The sequence below is a fragment of the Girardinichthys multiradiatus genome, chromosome 22 (genome assembly GCF_021462225.1).
Source record: "Girardinichthys multiradiatus isolate DD_20200921_A chromosome 22, DD_fGirMul_XY1, whole genome shotgun sequence".
NCBI lineage: Eukaryota > Metazoa > Chordata > Actinopteri > Cyprinodontiformes > Goodeidae > Girardinichthys > Girardinichthys multiradiatus.
In genome coordinates, this window is record NC_061814.1 from 21,545,168 (window position 1) to 21,564,987 (window position 19,820).

The 19,820-nt window shown below is 38.8% G+C and overlaps 1 protein-coding gene across 3 annotated transcripts in view; it reads right to left on the reverse strand.

Annotated features, from left to right (window-relative positions):
• The window catches only part of LOC124858968 (collagen alpha-1(XVII) chain-like), a 44,715-nt gene that overhangs the window by 19,382 nt on the left and 5,513 nt on the right, over window positions 1-19,820 (reverse strand). For all 3 annotated transcript variants that reach the window (XM_047351318.1, XM_047351316.1, XM_047351317.1), the window contains exons 5-15: window positions 7,912-8,208; window positions 7,725-7,781; window positions 7,584-7,619; window positions 7,410-7,460; window positions 5,710-5,856; window positions 3,971-4,519; window positions 3,634-3,717; window positions 3,463-3,525; window positions 3,198-3,365; window positions 166-258; window positions 31-75 (exon numbers count right to left, since the gene is read on the reverse strand). In XM_047351318.1, the coding sequence (XP_047207274.1) occupies window positions 31-75; window positions 166-258; window positions 3,198-3,365; window positions 3,463-3,525; window positions 3,634-3,717; window positions 3,971-4,519; window positions 5,710-5,856; window positions 7,410-7,460; window positions 7,584-7,619; window positions 7,725-7,781; window positions 7,912-8,208 (1,590 nt within the window). The remainder of the gene's footprint in view (window positions 1-30; window positions 76-165; window positions 259-3,197; window positions 3,366-3,462; window positions 3,526-3,633; window positions 3,718-3,970; window positions 4,520-5,709; window positions 5,857-7,409; window positions 7,461-7,583; window positions 7,620-7,724; window positions 7,782-7,911; window positions 8,209-19,820) is intronic.

Sequence of the window (19,820 nt, forward strand, 5' to 3'; positions counted from 1 at the left end):
AAACAATGCCCAACATCACTGAAATTATACCTGCATACGTTGCCTTGTCTTTCATCAGGACTCCAGATGATCCATCTAATGGAAAAAAAAAAAACCAGATGAATCTCACCCATTTACATTGAAAACCTGAATATTTATGAAAAGATATGTATATTTTCTGCTCACAGTATGAGTTGCCCGTCTCTGTTTTCAGAGTGCCCGTGTCAATGTAGCTGGAAATAAGCTTCTCCTTTTTAATAGAGTCTCCTGACAGTGAACCTGTAAAGGGGATAATTTGAAACAATAATTCATATATGGCATTTTACACAATGCAGTTATGTCAATGAGAGTGAATTCCCCCCTGTGGTGTGCATATTGTAAGAAAATATCGCACTACAGACTAGTTGGTTGACGATGCTGCAGTTGGTAACTGGTTTGCACGTTATGCATTATACAGGTCCTTCTCAAAATATTAGCATATTGTGATAAAGTTAATTATTTTCCATAATGTCATGATGAAAATTTAACATTCATATATTTTAGATTCATTGCACACTAACTGAAATATTTCAGGTCTTTTATTGTCTTAATACAGATGATTTTGGCATACAGCTCATGAAAACCCAAAATTCCTATCTCACAAAATTAGCATATCATTAAAAGGGTCTCTAAACGAGCTATGAGCCTAATCATCTGAATCAACGAGTTAACTCTAAACACCTGCAAAAGATTCCTGAGGCCTTTAAAACTCCCAGCCTGGTTCATCACTCAAAACCCCAATCATGGGTAAGACTGCCGACCTGACTGCTGTCCAGAAGGCCACTATTGACACCCTCAAGCAAGAGGGTAAGACACAGAAAGACATTTCTGAACAAATAGGCTGTTCCCAGAGTGCTGTATCAAGGAACCTCAGTGGGAAGTCTGTGGGAAGGAAAAAGTGTGGCAGAAAACGTTGCACAACGAGAAGAGGTGACCGGACCCTGAGGAAGATTGTGGAGAAGGGCCGATTCCAGACCTTGGGGGACCTGCGGAAGCAGTGGACTGAGTCTGGAGTAGAAACATCCAGAGCCATCGTGCACAGGCGTGTGCAGGAAATGGGCTACAGGTGCCGCATTCCCCAGGTCAAGCCACCTTTGAAGCAGAAACAGCGGCAGAAGCGTCTGACCTGGGCTACAGAGAAGCAGCACTGGACTGTTGCTCAGTGGTCCAAAGTACTTTTTTGGGATGAAAGCAAATTCTGCATGTCATTCGGAAATCAAGGTGCCAGAGTCTGGAGGAAGACAGGGGAGAAGGAAATGCCAACATGCCAGAAGTCCAGTGTCAAGTACCCACAGTCAGTGATGGTCTGGGGTGCCGTGTCAGCTGCTGGTGTTGGTCCACTGTGTTTTATCAAGGGCAGGGTCAATGCAGCTAGCTATCAGGAGATTTTGGAGCACTTCATGCTTCCATCTGCTGAAAAGCTTTATGGAGATGAAGATTTCATTTTTCAGCACGACCTGGCACCTGCTCACAGTGCCAAAACCACTGGTAAATGGTTTACTGACCATGGTATCACTGTGCTCAATTGACCTGCCAACTCTCCTGACCTGAACCCCATAGAGAATCTGTGGGATATTGTGAAGAGAACGTTGAGAGACTCAAGACCCAACACTCTGGATGAGCTAAAGGCTGCTATCGAAGCATCCTGGGCCTCCATAAGACCTCAGCAGTGCCACAGGCTGATTGCCTCCATGCCACGCCGCATTGAAGCAGTAATTTCTGCAAAAGGATTCCCGACCAAGTATTGAGTGCATAACTGTACATGATTATTTGAAGGTTGACGTTTTTTGTATTAAAAACACTTTTCTTTTATTGGTCGGATGAAATATGCTAATTTTGTGAGATAGGAATTTTGGGTTTTCATGAGCTGTATGCCAAAATCATCCGTATTAAGACAATAAAAGACCTGAAATATTTCAGTTAGTGTGCAATGAATCTAAAATATATGAATGTTAAATTTTCATCATGACCTTATGGAAAATAATGAACTTTATCACAATATGCTAATATTTTGAGAAGGACCTGTATATTGATTTGGGCAATATGGCTCATTGCCCTGGGTGCCACTGTGACATCGGGAGACACAAGTGTACAAATAGAAAAAAATAAAAAAATTTCCATTGCTTACATATTGGGACAATAGGAAATTGGCACCTCCTTCTTTTGTGCAGAAAGTAAGCACTGTAATAAATAATGGGATACAGTGCAGCCTACCAATTAAGCTGAAATTAGCATCTCATTCGAGCTTCCATTTTGTTGATAAATTAAAGGGCTATTTCACTGTTTTTAGGATCGCAAACTACATTTGATCACTTTTAGCTCAAAATACCTAATATGTAGATGTCACAGTGTGTCTCTTGGTTCTGTATTTGTTTATGTTTTAATCATACTGGTTGCTGTCCAGTATGATTAGTCTTTGAGTTCCCGTTCTGGTGTCTTATTTTTTAGGTTATGTTCAGTTTATTGTTTGTGGTTTTGATTCTGTATTTAGTCAGGTGTTTTTTCTGTTACTGTTTGGTTAGTCCTTAAGTCCTTGTTTATGGGTTCTGTTTCCTAGGTTCTCTTCTGTTGACTGTGTTTGTATTATTATTATTAATTATAGATCTGTTCCCCCCGTGTTCTGGGCCCTGGGTATGTTTACAGTTTTGTTCTTCGTCTAGCTCCTCCATGTCCTCATTTGTCCCTATCTGGTTCACCTGCTCTCTCTGCTTCCCTGCCTCCTTGTGTCACCTGGTCCCTGTACCTCTGATTACCTGCCCTATTGTTTCATGTCCACCTTTGTCTGTATTTAAGTTTGCCTTCGTCCTTTGTTCCATGCGGTGTCGTTACGTCTCTTCCATGTCCTTGTGATATGTCTCTTTGGATTTCGTTCTTGCTCCAGATCCGGTTTAGTTCTAGTTTGAAATTGCCTTGAAATCAGGATTATCCTGTCATCCAGCACCTCGCCTGCATGTAAGTGCCTCTCTTAAATTAAAGAAGGAGGTTCGAACCCACTCTGCTTTTCTCCGTGCTTGTCGGCCTTTTGGTCCATCACACAAGAATACAACATTATGACAGGAAATTTAGTGGTTCTCAGCTGAAATGTGTGATCCTGGTTTTAAATTAGGTGGACTGACCCCACTTAAGAAATGATAAATGTCTCTTTTTCCCCAGGAGGGGGCTGTGAGTTCACCACTCACCTCCTCCTACATGAATGCCACTGCTGGTGGTAAACTGCTTGCCGCTGTCTTTTGCCAAAATGAGAGTTTCACCCTCCCTCCTGGCTGGACCGTTTTCCCTTTCAGAGGCCATGTATTTATAATCTCTCTTATAGGCATCATCAGTTTGGGACCTTGTGCCTGAAAAAGCTGCAATACATTCAGGTTCATGTTTAGTTACATAAATCATACATCTCCTAAAAATTTTTTAATCCAGCGAAAGGCAGTGAAAGTTTCCCAGGCTTACCTGTAGAGATCCCTGTGCTGATGGCAGCGCCACTGTTTGACACGTTCTTCTGGACGCCATACCCTGTCAAATCAAACCCACACTCAAATCAAATCACACTCCAAATAAAAGTGTAGTTTGGTTTATTAGAGCATTAAATATGTTTGATACTACACAGACATGCAGACATACCTCCCAGGTTAGCAGTTACATTAGCGCCACTGGTGGTAAACACACCGGCAGAGGTAGGAGCCAGATTATTCTGAAAGCCATAAACTGTAAACAGACATTTGATCACTGTGTGAAATTATGAAACGAACCGGGATGACATGCTTGATCAAAGACTTTGGCCCTTTACTAAGATTTTACTTCTGAAAACATTTCTATCCTTTGTTCAGCTTTTAAATGATTTAAAACATATTCCTTCTTTTATTTGTTTGTTCTTGTTTATGTAAAACTGGGATTTAGCATAAAGTTCATAATTTAACTGCAGATTACTTTAGGTCTTACTCTGATGGATGACTCTGACCTGATAGAGATGATGGTGGGACAGGGCTGATCGGCAGGGAGCCTCCTGACATGTTATTGGTGCTGACCTGGCCGAGCTGGTAGGTGTAGCTGCTGGTGTTGCCAGCAACGACGGTCGTGGAGGAGGAGGAAGGCAGCGTGGAGGTGGACCAAGAGAAAGTGGGAAAGGCTGAATCCAGGGTGTCGTACTGGCCTGTTCTCCCAGTGGTGTCATACTGGCCAGATTTAAAACCAGCATCATATTGCCCTGATTTCAGACTCATATCATATTGTCTTGACTTCAGACCAGTATCGTTCTGACCTGAACTCAGACAGACATCATAATGGCTTGACTTCAGACCAGTATCGTACTGCCCTGAACCCAGGCTAACATCATACTGGCTGGATTTGACTCCAGTATCACAGTGGCATGATTTTACTGTGACAGCATGTTGGCCTGTTTGGACACCAGTGACACGCTGGCTGGATGTCAGTCTGCTGTCATAGAGGCCTGACACATCGATGGTGTTGAACCCACCTGACTGAACACCAGGTTCATATAAAATTGAAGCTGTTGAGGAAAACCACCAAAAAATAAAGGTCAGAGAAATGAACTATGCTTTGTTTTTTTCTAATATCTTTTTATTTTTTAGAGCTCAGTATATTTTTATATTACACTAATCCTCTTTGGGTGATCATTTAGTAACACTAACTGGACCTTTAAGAGATGTCTAAAAAAGTTGAAATACCTCTTAATTTATGGTACAGTATACAATGCATTCTAACTGTAAAATGTAGCAAAGTTTTACTCTATTGAGGACATAATTAGGACATTTGACCATCTCAGACCACTGATCAGCAGGTAAAAAGCTGAAAAATCTGAGATTTCTTTCCCTGTTCAATAAATGTATCAAAACTAAGAACTCAAACCATTTCCTAATTTCTTAAGGCATCAGCCGACAGCATGTACTTTGATGCAATATGCTTTGAGTTATGTACAATCCAGATAAAGGTAATGTTATATGCAAAGCAGAAAAAATTATAATCTTGTTATATAATTTTCTGATGGATTAAAAACTACCACTTCCTTCCAGGAATTTTTGGCACCCTTTTTATCCCTTTTATGCGTTACAGTCCTTTAAGGAAAAAACTTCAGAAGCAGTCAAAATCAGAATCTGAAGGTCAGACCTCAAAGAACACAGATTGGTCTCAACCAGGAAAAATGCCAGATTGGTGAATCTCTGTGTAAAAGTAACAGTACTCACTTTGTAACCATAAATTGTGCAGAGCATTACTTTAGCTGAACTTTGCCGCATAAAATTTAAAAATTCTCCGGCCACCCATTTCATGCTTAACATTTTTTCCCCTGTCTTTTATGTGATGCACAGAAATACTTTTAAACAAATCATAAAATGGAAAAGGTTAAAGATCTCACACATAAATAATCTAAGCACCTATTGGATCAAGTAATGTTTTTTTTTTCTTAAATGTCATACATTTGCATACATTTCAATAAATTATACCTGAATATGTTTATACTTCATTCAAATGTTACTTCTCAATAGCTTCAGAATGGACACAAACACTGCTAGGGTAAATTACTCCTTCCGCTAGTTATTCAATGTCATGTTTTTACATCACAGGGTGCATAGCAGTGGTAGTGGGACAAACAGGAATCTAGATTAAACCATCTGGGTCAGAGACAAAGTGTCTATGAATGTGCAGCACATTCATATTTGCAGCTCTGGTAACAGAATATACCCGATTGAGTGGCCACTGAGACAGTCTTAGTCTCCATGCTGGTCTTTTTAGGTACCGGCAGGGCGATGGAGGCGCTGGAGGAGCGGGTAGGACTGACGCTGCTGGAGCGTCCTTTCAGCAGCTTCTTCACGTCTTCCAGCTCTGCCCCTAAAAGACCACAGTCACAAACAATATTTTACAGACTCACTTCAAATAGCAAATCTGTGTCAGCAGAAACATAACAGCTTAAAAAGTGTAAATCTAACTCTTTTTGCCATGAAAGCTGTGCAAATATATTTTATTATCAAGGATAAGTCTGAAAAAAATCCATGAGTAAATAAATCATTGAAGCACTAATCTATTTGCATAAATGTCACTAGTTTAAAGGCAAAAAAGCAAAATGTGCTTTGTTAGTGTAGGAATTTCTGTCTTTATGAACCTTTAAAGTCTGAAAATTATTTTTATTGTTTAATTATTCACATCAAACTCAATGCAATAAAACAACACGGGCATTTTTATATGTAATTTCCTTAACGCAACGACCAAAAATCAAAACGAGTCAATAGCTATTAGCAATTATCATAATATGCTAAGCTAGTTAGCCTTTATAGAAATATTTTAGGGGATCTTCTTGTCTTTCTTATTTACTGCTTTTTCATTGTTTGTGTTCATCATAAATAAGAACTACAAACAGTCATATGATTGTGGAATAAGGTAGCCATATAGCTTCAGGTGAAGCCAGTTCAACCAAGCTATGCTTTGTTAGCTGTTTCTTTACCAAATAAAACCAAGCTTCAAAAATATGTCAAATGTAGCTACACAAAAACAAATAAGTGGTAATATTCTTTATTAAGTATAATAATTTTACATTAGAAGTTTTTAATTATCTTATAGGCCATATGCCTTCTTCTGAGTTTGGGTTAGCCAAGTTGGGATTTTGTGCTAGCTTGCTTGGTCATTTATATGTTTAGCTTTTTAAATAGGCAAAATGTTATATTTATGAGCTACTTTTGCCAAAAAAAAAACAACATTATTGCTAAAGAGATTTTTGTGTATTCAGTAAAAATTGTTTTTTAAAGGTATGTTTTCCTCAACAGCTGACATATTAAAGAACTCCACAATAAAATGGGAGAAACCATAGCAAAATGTATAAAAAGTGGTCTTTTTACATTATACTTTTCACTTTTATTTTGCTATGCTGTTTAACTTAAGGGAAAGTACTTCTACCACCACAGTGGAAAAGTAGGAGACCCATTTTAGGAGGGTAAAACTGGCACTGAAGTATTGTTATATAATTTTTATTAAATAACAGTAGTTACTGACATTAATCAACAGGGGGAGCAATAAGTAGAACTTTTACTCTCCACTATTTTTCTTCAAGAACAGGGGTGACTCATTTATGGTATTCCTGATCTAGCCCTTTCACTTTTTCCCATATTGTCTTAGTGCGGACCAAGTCATAGCTGTCACTGTTTCAAACTCACTCCTAATGTTTATGTTCAGCAACCTAACTACATATGTGTAACTAATATAAATTTGTGATATGCAGAGTTTCTGGGCCAAAACATTTGACAGTGGCATAACTCAAAAACAATAATTCTTCAGGAGAAATCGTTTAACTTCAATGCACTTGTTTGAAGGGACTCTCAGAAAAGTTTTTTTGTGCTTTATGAGGAATTGCATAACAACTGCCAAAGGATCAATGTCTCCAGTGGTCTTACATCTTCCGGCAGATGGGGAGGCACTTTGTAATCTGGCTCTGATCTCGCTCTCTGGAAAAAAATAAAAGAATCACAGCACACAATGGACAAAGGAATTTTGACTTAATGAAAAAAGCATGCCAAGACAATTTAGACAGATGAAGCGTAATTAATGATGGGGAAAAACTATAATACCTCTGCTTTCGCTCCTCCCTCTTGTGGCACTGGAGCCTAAAAAGGAAAATGAAAGAAAACATCAAAAACACATCTGTAGGCCCAAAATGTAATGATATTGTGCAATCACAAAGTATTTTTTCCTATACTTATCACTCTTACAGTAGTTCCCATAGTCTTTGCGTGGAAATTCAGGAGAGGAATTAGCACTGGAACTCCCTAAAAGCAAAACACAAATGTTGAATAGACATATAGAGTTACAGCACTCCGGAGTAATACCAGCTTCCGTCATGTTTTTGTTTTCATTTGTGGCCTCCTCTATTGGCAACTTGCTTTATCTGGATCCTACCGTCATAGCCTCCTGAGCGGCTAGATATGGTCTTCCTCTCCCGGAAACCTGGCGATAGCCCTACTGATGACCCAGCAGTGTGAGCTCTCCTGGCACCGCCCGATGAGCTGGACCGGACCTTTGACACGGAGCTTACGAGATAAGTGCTTCCACTGCCTCCTCCTCCTCTTCCTCCTCCTCCACTCCCATAACTCTCTCCATCTATGTAGCTCCCACCTCCCTCACCTCCTCCTGAGGAGTCTCCACCGAGGTAGATTCCAGAGGAGGAGCTGTAGTTACTTGTCACACCTATAGAGGCTGGAGAGAAAATTAAAATTAAAAATACTTTTTTAATTAAGATAACTAGAATAAGAGCTAGGGTAAGTAAGTAAATAAGTACTTAGTCATATAAATGGTGCTTAAATTTAACATACTGGACGTAGTGAACAGAAAACCTGAAAACTTCTTTCCACCAAGTCCCTTCAAATTATCCTTAATGGACCATCGGTTATTCTACAAAACCCTTCATACCATGCAGGTGACTTCCCAGGATGCCCAAAACGTTAATGTTTTTTTATCTTTTATATATATATATTATATTTAGTATATATATCTTATATATATATATACATATATATATATATATATATATATATATATATATATAAATATTAGTCATGATTATAAATATTGATTGTGTTAAAATTTTAAATGCAAACCTGTCTTTTTCTTTAATGCTCATTACATGTTTAAAACCTTAAATGTAAAAGCAGCTGCAATCCCAAGATAACATTGCATTTCCAATGTTACTTTGTTGACCTTGTTGTTCTTTCTCCCTTGTCTAAATAAAATGGTTTAGGAGTAATAACAGAATTCCTTTTTCCTTTCTCATCATCCAAAGTCAGCCTGTGATTGGGTGATCATTCCCTGCTGATGTCTTAGGAAGCTTTAGCTGTGGAGGAGCTGCAAGAATACTTGCCTTACTGAGTCACAGCCAGGACTAATCACCCTGTTGAGATTAAGTTGCAATAAATGCTATTATTACCATCATGCGCTATGCTACATTTGTCTGTTCTGTGTAAAACTGTGCAGCATTTTGTTTTGTTTTTTCACACAGTTCTCTTGTGGTCAGCATCAATTAGAAATAACCCTTTTACATTATTGTGTATCTGCCTTTTGTTTCAGTGGCAATGGAAGACACAATGCCAAAAGAAAAAAAGCATGGGAATTACCTTTATACACATTTGACACTACATTATGCCCAATCTGATCAATTATTGCATTCCAAACAATCTGTTGTGATGTTGTAATATTGTACATACTGATATTTTTTTGATACTCGAGATTTATTGTGCAGCATACATGGCAAAATAAAAAGCAGTGTAGCATAATATTCTTGAATCCAAATGAGCAACAATCAAGACATCCAACAAACTAACCCAGAACCGACAGCCTTCCATGCTGAGTGACCAGTTGTTTGTACCAATATTTCCCTGTTATTTGAGGTGAGAGACAGCAATGTGAGAACCCCACACCTGGACTGATCGAGTCAGTCCCGTGAGTGAACCAAAAGCTCAATTTTAGACCATACTAAATACCCAATTTTCGGTTCTGTCAGGAGGGTTCTGGTGTTAAAGCCTGACAGATCATGGATATTTCAAACACATCCATTTTTTCGCACCAGTCTCAAATCAACTTTAGCAATAGTGGTTTTTATCTTGATCAAAGCCATAGTAAATAGATCTTAAGTTGATTAATATTGTTTGATTAATATTTGTCAAATTTATTCTTGATTACTTTATTACCAGTTCATGTGGGTTTTGTTATGCTCTTATCATTTCAAGTGGGATTTGCAGTGTAATCATTTCTATATTCATCCTAATTTTGAGAGGCAAATGTACATTTGTGACTATGATCGTTCAATAGGAAGGACAGCATTTATCCTTCAGACTAATTTATGATTATGAAACTGATTTGTTTATAAACTTAAATATGATTTAATGCAGAATAATGCATATTCTATTATGCTACATTTCAGAGGACAACACTGTGCATTTTAAAGCAAAACCTTGCTAAGAGTAAAACATCCAAAAGAAATATGTTATGTAAACAGGTACAAACTTAAAGATTATAGTTTATAATTCAGAGACCGTCACTGACTAATATTTGTCAATAGGTTCCAAATGTTCTTTACATAAAATAGTGGAAGTAAAACAAAAACTAACTGGCAGTATTTTTTAAAACAGATTAGCCTTGTAATCTATACAAGAAACTAATATCAAAATTAAAACTACTAAGTATTTCTTTAACAGAAGTAGGTGTTTTTAAAGCCAAATATCCATATCAGTTTATAACTTTTATTTAAGTTTAAGGCAAATATGTACAGAACAGCACGAGGATTTTAGTCATTCTTTTTTCTGAAAACTCATCCATTGAAATTAGTATCTGCGCAAAAATGCTAAGCAAAAGCATGTAAAGTAAAGTAAAACAACTTTCACTTTTGCCAAGCAGGTTCATCTGTCCGTCAAGGAGGTCCTTTTATATAAAGTTAAAACTCTTTTGGACCCACTTCAATTTGCTTATAGGTCTGGTAGAGGTCTGAAAGATTCAACAGGAACTCTTTTTAAAATGATTTTAAGGCATCTAGAGGACTCAACAACCTTTGTAAGATTACTATTTAATGAGGAGGAATTCCGGTTATGGCAGCCATTTTCATCGAGATTTGATTGTACTTTGGTGGCCACTGAAACATGAGGAAGGAGATAAATGACTACACATATGCTGAGTCACAAATCTCAGGTACCGAAGATGAAGTAGCTAGCCTGCAAAGGAAAGTGTTGGTACTGGAAAACAGTAGCTGTTTGAATAACCTGAGATTGGCAAATCTTCCTGAAGATGTTGAAGGACAAGACCCATGCTCATTTTTTAAAAATTCCTAATGATTCTTTATGGATTCCTGAAGTGCTGGATGCTGAAGCCTTAAAGCCACGAATGATTCTAGAAAGAGCGCATAGAGTTGGACCAAAGACGGATGCCAAGGCACAAGCATGCTGATCATGAGGTTTTACTCTTGCGTTTTGATCTTTATAGTTTTTTATGTTTCTGAGTACCCGTATGTTTCCATTTTATGAACATGAAGAAAACTGTTACTTGCCTCTCATCACAATAAAGGAAAGAACATGAATAGAGAAAATTATGATCGTGTACCTACAAAGGTGAAACAGTGTATGTTAATGAATTAATCATTTCAGAATTAACTGTTGCTGCTGAGTGTTTACTATCTGGGAAGAGAGCAGGAACAAATGGTTTTCCAGCCAATTTATAAAACAAATTGTTAACTCTACTCATGTTTCAAGAGGCTCTTCCCTCCCTCCTTCCATGAACAATGCTTTAATCATCTTACTTCCTAAACCAGGTAAACCCACAAACAAATGTGAAAATCTTAGACAAATTAGCTAATTAAATTGAGACCAGAAGATAAATTTTGCAAAAATGTTTACAAAACTTCAGCTAACCATTTTTAATAAAGATTAAAATTGTTTTAAAACAGGAAGACAAGGATAACACAATGTTAGACGGGTATTGGAGTTTATTCAGTTTTATGAAGAGCTCCCAGACACAGTCCTGTTATCTCTGGGTGGAGAAAAGGCTTTTGATTGGGTTGAATGGCTTTTTCAATCTCTTAAATAGATTCAGTTGTGGACATACTTATATATAATACTTTTATATACTTATATAAAAAATTATCAGCTGAAACATTAACATTTCTATTTGTTTCTATTCACTGGCACCACCTTTGGATCTGCTTTCTAAACAAGAGAAAATGTTTTTCGGAATTTTGTGGAACAATCGAAGTGCAAGGCTCCGACTATCTTTACAATATTTAATGACTGAGGAGGTTTGAAATGTCCAAACGTATTGTGGTATAACTGGACCGCACAGCTGAGGTCTGTTATGTTTTATTTTTCTCCACATTGGACATAACTGGAATCTTATGGTCTGAAGCTACAAACTCTTCCTACTTTTATTTATTCAGACACTGAAAAACTACAAAAACAAGTGATGATATATATATATATATATATATATATATATATATATATATATATATATATATATATATATATAATACAAATTCAATTCAATTCAGTTTATTTATATAGCGCCAATTCACAACACATGTTGTCTCAAGGCACTTCACAACAGTCAGGTTCATACATTCCAATTAATCCTAATCATTGAACAGTGCAGTCAGATTCAGTTATTTATTCAAATTGGATAAAAAGTTTTTCTGTCTAAGGACACCCAGCAGATTGCATCCAGTCAGTGATTTGCAGCATTCACTCCTCCTGGATGAGCATGTAGAGACAGTGGACAGTCACTGGCGCTGACTTTGCAGCAATCCCTCATACTGAGCATGCATGTAGCGACAGTGGAGAGGAAAAACTCCCTTTTAACAGGAAGAAACCTCCAGCAGAACCAGGCTCAGTGTGAGCAGCCATCTGCCACGACCGACTGGAGGTTTGAGAGAACAGAGTAGAGACACAAAAAGAACACAGAAGCACTGATCCAGGAGTCCTTTCTATGGGAAGGAAAAGTAAATGTTAGTGGATGTAGCTCCTTTAGTCGTTTCACCTAGAAAGAAAGAACAGATAAACTCTGAGCTAGTTTTCAAGGTTAGTGTCTGAAAGAGAGCACATATAATTAGTTACAGTAAAAGCTCAGTCAATTGCTATATCTAGGAGAGAGAAAGGGTTAAACACTAAAAGACAGGGCTATGTGGATCAGTGGTAGAAGGTGAGCATTAAGTTGTTGCCAGCAGAAGCCCTTTCCAGAAAGGTGTCACAGGTAGACACAGAGCCAGGCCAGGTGTAGCTTCTAGGAAAAGAAAAGAGAGAACAAAGTTAAAAGCTGAGATAACTGCAAATAATGCAGAATTAGAGAGAAGTATGAGAATGTAACACAGAGGGTGAAAGTGGTCATTATGTCCTCCAGCAGCCTAAGCCTATAGCAGCATAACTACAGAGATAGTTTCAGTTCAGATTATTTATTTATACAGGTCCTTCTCAAAATATTAGCATATTGTGATAAAGTTCATTATTTTCCATAATGTCATGATGAAAATTTAACTTTCATATATTTTAGATTCATTGCACACTAACTGAAATATTTCAGGTCTTTTATTGTCTTAATACGGATGATTTTGGCATACAGCTCATGAAAACCCAAAATTCCTATCTCACAAAATTAGCATATTATTAAAAGGGTCTCTAAACGAGCTATGAACCTAATCATCTGAATCAACGAGTTAACTCTAAACATCTGCAAAAGATTCCTGAGGCCTTTAAAACTCCCAGCCTGGTTCATCAATCAAAACCCCAATCATGGGTAAGACTGCCGACCTGACTGCTGTCCAGAAGGCCACTATTGACACCCTCAAGCAAGAGGGTAAGACACAGAAAGAAATTTCTGAACGAATAGGCTGTTCCCAGAGTGCTGTATCAAGGCACCTCAGTGGGAAGTCTGTGGGAAGGAAAAAGTGTGGCAGAAAACGCTGCACAACGAGAAGAGGTGACCGGACCCTGAGGAAGATTGTGGAGAAGGGCCGATTCCAGACCTTGGGGGACCCGCGGAAGCAGTGGACTGAGTCTGGAGTAGAAACATCCAGAGCCACCGTGCACAGGCGTGTGCAGGAAATGGGCTACAGGTGCCGCATTCCCCAGACCTGGGCTACAGAGAAGCAGCACAGGACTGTTGCTTAGTGGTCCAAAGTACTTTTTTCGGATGAAAGCAAATTCTGCATGTCATTCGGAAATCAAGGTGCCAGAGTCTGGAGGAAGACTGGGAAGAAGGAAATGCCAAAATGCCAGAAGTCCAGTGTCAAGTACCCACAGTCAGTGATGGTCTGGGGTGCCGTGTCAGCTGCTGGTGTTGGTCCACTGTGTTTTATCAAGGGCAGGGTCAATGCAGCTAGCTATCAGGAGATTTTGGAGCACTTCATGCTTCCATCTGCTGAAAAGCTTTATGGAGATGAAGATTTCATTTTTCAGCACGACCTGGCACCTGCTCACAGTGCCAAAACCACTGGTAAATGGTTTACTGACCATGGTATCACTGTGCTCAATTGGTCTGCCAACTCTCCTGACCTTGAACCCCATAGAGAATCTGTGGGATATTGTGAAGAGAACGTTGAGAGACTCAAGACCCAACACTCTGGATGAGCTAAAGGCCGCTATCGAAGCATCCTGGGCCTCCATAAGACCTCAGCAGTGCCACAGGCTGATTGCCTCCATGCCACGCCGCATTGAAGCAGTCATTTCTGCCAAAGGATTCCCGACCAAGTATTGAGTGCATAACTGAACATGATTATTTGAAGGTTGACGTTTTTTGTATTAAAAACACTTTTCTTTTATTGGTCGGATGAAATATGCTAATTTTGTGAGATAGGAATTTTGGGTTTTCATGAGCTGTATGCCAAAATCATCCGTATTAAGACAATAAAAGACCTGAAATATTTCAGTTAGTGTGCAATGAATCTAAAATATATGAATGTTAAATTTTCATCATGACATTATGGAAAATAATGAACTTTATCACAATATGCTAATATTTTGAGAAGGACCTGTATAGCACTTATTTAGAACAATGTCATCTCAAGGCACCCGACAAAGGGTCCGGAACGGCGCGGGGCCGCCGGGGAGGCCAGACCAAACCACCGAGTACCAGAGCCCGGCCACCCCAGAACGGGCTACGTGTAGGGGCACTAAGGAAAATAATAAACTGATTAAATTTATCCATCTAGAGCCCACTGATGGTCATTGTTATACTAAAAACCACAAGGATTGGGATACCTCTTTCTGTCAGACTGATTATAACCATTGGAAAAGAGCGGGGGTCATACAGGTAGCAGAAATGGAGGGTGTGTTTGCACCTCATCCATGACTGAGCCGGTTTAGGCTAAACCTGACTCCCCCTTACTCCAACCAACAGGGAGGGAGGAAGGCTCCCTCCCTGATAACCTAAGCCACTCTAACCATAAGCTTTATTGGAAAGGAAAGTTTTAAGCCTAGCCTTAAAAGTAGACAGGGTGTCTGCCTCACGGACTAAAACTGGGAGCTGGTTCCACAGGAGAGGAGCCTGATAACTAAAGGATCTGCCTCCCATTCTACTTCTAGAGACTCTAGGAACCACCAGTAAACCTGCAGTCTGAGAACGAATTGCTCTGTTAGGAACGTATGGAACAATCAGATATCTGATGTATGATGGAGCTAGATCATTAAGGGCTTTATATGTGAGGAGGAGAATTTTAAATTCTATTCTGGATTTAACAGGGAGCCAATGAAGGGAAGCTAAAATAGGAGAAATGGGATCTCTCTTTTTAATTTTCATCAGAACTCTTGCTGCAGCATTTTGAATCAGCTGAAGGCTTTTAACTGCATTTTGTGGACATCCTGTTAGTGAAGAATTACAATAGTCCAGCCTTGAAGTAACAAATGCATGGACTAGATTTTCAGCATCACTCCTGGATAGGATATTTCTAATTTTGGCAATGTTCTGGAGGTGAAAGAAAGAAATCCTAGAAACCTGTTTAATATAGGATTTAAATGACATGTCCTGGTCAAAAGTAACAAGGTTTTTTACTTTATTACAGGAGGTCAATTTAATGCCATCCAGGTTAAGTGATTGACTGAGCGGTTTCTTTTTTAAAGACTCCGGTCCAAAGATGACAACTTCTGTCTTAGTTTGTTGTTGAAAAATACTTAAGAATCAAGCTCATTATCACAATTTAGTCCAATATGGGGTAATCAGTTTTTTGATCCAGATAATGTAGATATAAAATTCCATTTACGGTATAATAAAGGACTAAGAATGATCCAAAATATCTATGAACAAGACTCAGATATTTTGATGACTTTTGATATGATAAAGACAAAATTTTATTTGGATAGAGAACATTTTAAGAAATATCTCCAGTTGAGACGTTTTGTGAAATTAAATCATAATAATGAACCTAATAAACCATTGCTCTCAGCTTTGGAACAAATTATGGTTTAAAACAGTCTAAGTTTAGTTGCCATATCTGAATTATATACTTTCATAGTATCTCACTCATTAGAAAACTCTCAATGTAAAAAGAATGCGTGGAAGAAAAACCTGCAAGCTGATATTTCAGATGAAGAACAGAAAAAAGCATGCACAGAAGTTCATGTTAAAACCATAAATATGCGACTGAGGTTAATACAACATAGGTGGTTCATGCGGGTATAAGTGACTCCTGTAGAAATAAATAAATATTGGTTTCAATGTAGAATTCTTTTTTTATGCAAATGTTTTATTCATATATTAATGAGTCTGTATTTACTTCAAAGTTCATCTGCTGGTTTGGGCGTTTAACTTGCAAGAACAAGGTGTTCCTCAATGGACCCTTTGCACTGATTTTCTGTGGAGATGAGATTTTTTCCAGAATTCTGATAATTAATAAGTGGTTGAAAAAAACATGTGCCACCACACCTGTGAACTTCGTCAACAACTTTAATATTTTTTGGGAAAAAAGACAACTCTTCAAGCAAGATGGTTTCTGTTGAAGAAGCCAGGAACCAGACGTCTCACATCTAATCTCTTCTATTCAGTAAATAATCTGCCAGCAGCTTCGACTTTCAGCAAAGAACATGGAGTATCAACAACAATGATAACGCTGCCTCCAACAGCTCCAGCTGAAACAATCAGCCAGTTGGCTGAGAAAGAGAGGTCATCACAAAAGGTCTCCCCGTCGAAATCCACAGGAAAAGTGGACCCCCCCATTATACCCCCATCCCCCCAAACCCAGATCCAGACCGACACCCCCGGTAAACCCCCCTCGCCCCAGACCCCGACCCAGACTGCACAGAACTCTCCCATCTCCCCACTGAGCCCGCTTTTTGCTTTACTGGATTCTGATAACATGAAAGGAGCTCTTAAAATCGGGACCCAAATGGTTCTGACATCTTTTCCATTCAACACCCGCCGTGGCTGAGGCCCAGCTACTAAACCAACATCTTCCAAATGCCTCAGAGCTCCACCACCTCCTAATCTATCTCCTCCTAATCAGGACCTTCAAATCACTTCTCTGTGATACAGTCTGGGCCCCAGGAAAAACTGGGGCCCCTAATAGGAGATAGTTGTAAAATCTCTGTGCTTATACGTGACAGAAAGAACAAAACCAAAAGGATAAGAGACAGTAATAAACAATCAAAAAAAGCCATAAACTGTCAGGTACAACCAGACACAGAGTTAATATCAGCAACTAAGTCATATAAACTGGCTTTACTCAACATTAGATCTCTGTCAGGAAAATCATTTTTAATCAATGACTTCATTACTGACCACAATCTTGATGTTATGTTTTTAACAGAAACATAGTTACATGAATTTAATGAAGCTCCCATTCTGATAGAGTCGACGCCTCCGAACTACAATTTTCTTTGTGAGAACAGACAGCAAAGAAAAGATGGAGGGGTGGCCACTTTGTTTAAAGATTTATTAGAGTGTTAAAAAGTATTTCTGGGCAAATTTGACTCTTTTGAATATTTGGCCCTCCAGGTAAAGAGCAATGTTCTTGAATATTTACGGGCCTCCTAAGTCCAAAACAAACTTTATCAGTCATTTTAATGAGCTTTTATCTGTGATATGTGTTTACTATGACTGTTTAATTATTGTGGGAGACTTCAACATTCATATGGACAATCCTGAAGACAGAAGTGCAATAGATCTATGTGACACTCTTAGAAATTTTGGTTTGACTCAACATGTTAAACAGCAAACGCACAAACAGGGACATATTTTGGACTTGATCATCACTAAGTGTCTAAACATTTCCAAGGTGTCTGTAACTGATGTTGCTCTATCTGACCACTTTTCTGTTATTTTTGAAAGCATCATCTGCAATGACTCAGTTTGCCAAAGAGACATGATAAGAAAACGCATCTTTATGGACGGTGCTGCTGAAACCTTTAACCAGATTTACTCTTCTTCCTCCACTTTGCCCTGTAACACTGTAGATGAGCTGGTAGATAACTTTCATTCTAAAATCTCGGACATCATTGATTCAATTGCTCCATTTAAAGTGAAAGTCGTTTCTGGGAAGAAAATGTCTCCGTGGAGAAGTGCTCCACCAGTCAGAAGTGAAAAACAGGAGTGTAGAAAAGCTGAACGCAGGTGGCAAAAGACTGGACTCCAGGTTCACTATATTATCTATAAAGAGAGACTATACAGATATAACCTACAACTGAAAAATGCAAGGGAATCTTTCTTTTCTGAGATCAGCAAAAACATTAACAATGCTCATGCATTATTTGCCACGGTCGACAGGTTAACAAACCCTCCTGTAACTGTAGCATCTGAACTCTACTCTACCAGGGCCTGCAATGAATTTGCTAAATTCTTCACTGAAAAAACCCAAAAGATCAGAGGGGCAGTCAGCACATCCACATCAACTCCAGTACCAATGTTGTCTCCAACTAGAACTGATTTTGACAAAATTTCCCAATTTCACCAAATAAACTGCAAAATCTTAGAAGAAATCGTACAGCAACTAAGCTCTTCTTCCTGCTGTCTCGATTTTTTACCCACAGCTTTCCTTAAGAAAGCTTTGCCTGTAATAACATCTGATTTAACACAAATAATAAACACGTCCCTTTTGTCAGGTGTTTTCCCCCAGGCCCTAAAAACAGCAATTATTAAACCTCTATTGAAAAAGAGCAACTTGGACAAGCTGCTACTACAGAACTACAGGCCTATATCAAACCTCCCCTTCATCAGTAAGATTATTGAAAAAACTGTGTTTCAACAGTTAAACAACTTCCTAACAATGACCAACCGCTTCGATGTCTTCCAGTCAGGCTTCCTGCTCACCACAGTACAGAGACTGCTCTTGTCAAGGTGTTCAATGATAACCATATAAATGCAGACTGTGGAAGAACCACAGTGCTGGTATTATTGGACCTTAGTGCAGCATTCGACACTGTTGATCACTCCATTTTATTAGAGCTCCTGGAAAACTGGGTCGGCCTTTCTGGTACAGCACTCAACTAGTTTAAATCCTACTTGAAGGACAGGGACTTTTTTGTGTCAGTAGGTAACTTTACATCAGAGACCACAAAAATCACATGTGTCGTTCCCCAAGGGTCCATCTAAGGGCCCCTCCTATTCAATATCTACATGCTCCCCCTAACTCAGCTTTTAATAAACAACTATGTAAGTTATCATAACTATGCAGACGACACACAGCTATACGTTACGATGTCACCAGGTGACTATGAACCCATTAAAGCGCTGGGTAAATGCTTAGAAGTAATCAATGCATGGATGGGCCTAAACTTTCTTCAGCTGAATCAAAACAAAACTGAAGTAATAATCTTTGGACCAAAGGAAGAGCGTTTAAAAGTTAGCACACAGCTTCAGTTAATACAGCTAGGAACCACCAGTCCTGGGTGTATTGATGGACTCAGACCTGAACCTTCAGAGGCACATAAAGGTAGTAACTAGGTCGGCCTTCTATCACCTAAAGAACATCTCCAGGATTAAAGGACTGATGTCTCAGCAGGACCTTGAAAAACTAATTCATGCGTTCATCTTTAGTAGAATTGATTACTGCAACGGTGTCTTCACAGGTCTGCCTAAAAAGTTGATCAGACAGCTGCAGTTGATCCAGAACGCTGCTGCCCGCGTCCTCACTAGAACTAAGAAAGTGGAGCACATCAGCCCGGTTCTAAAGTCCCTACACTGGCTCCTTGTAGCTCAGAGAATAGACATTAAAATACTTCTGTTAGTCTATAAATCACTGAATGGCTTAGCACCAAAATACATTTCAGACTTGTTGTCAGTGTATCAACCACCCAGACCTCTCAGGTCATCTCGCTCAAATCTACGCTGAGTACCCAGAACCAGAACCA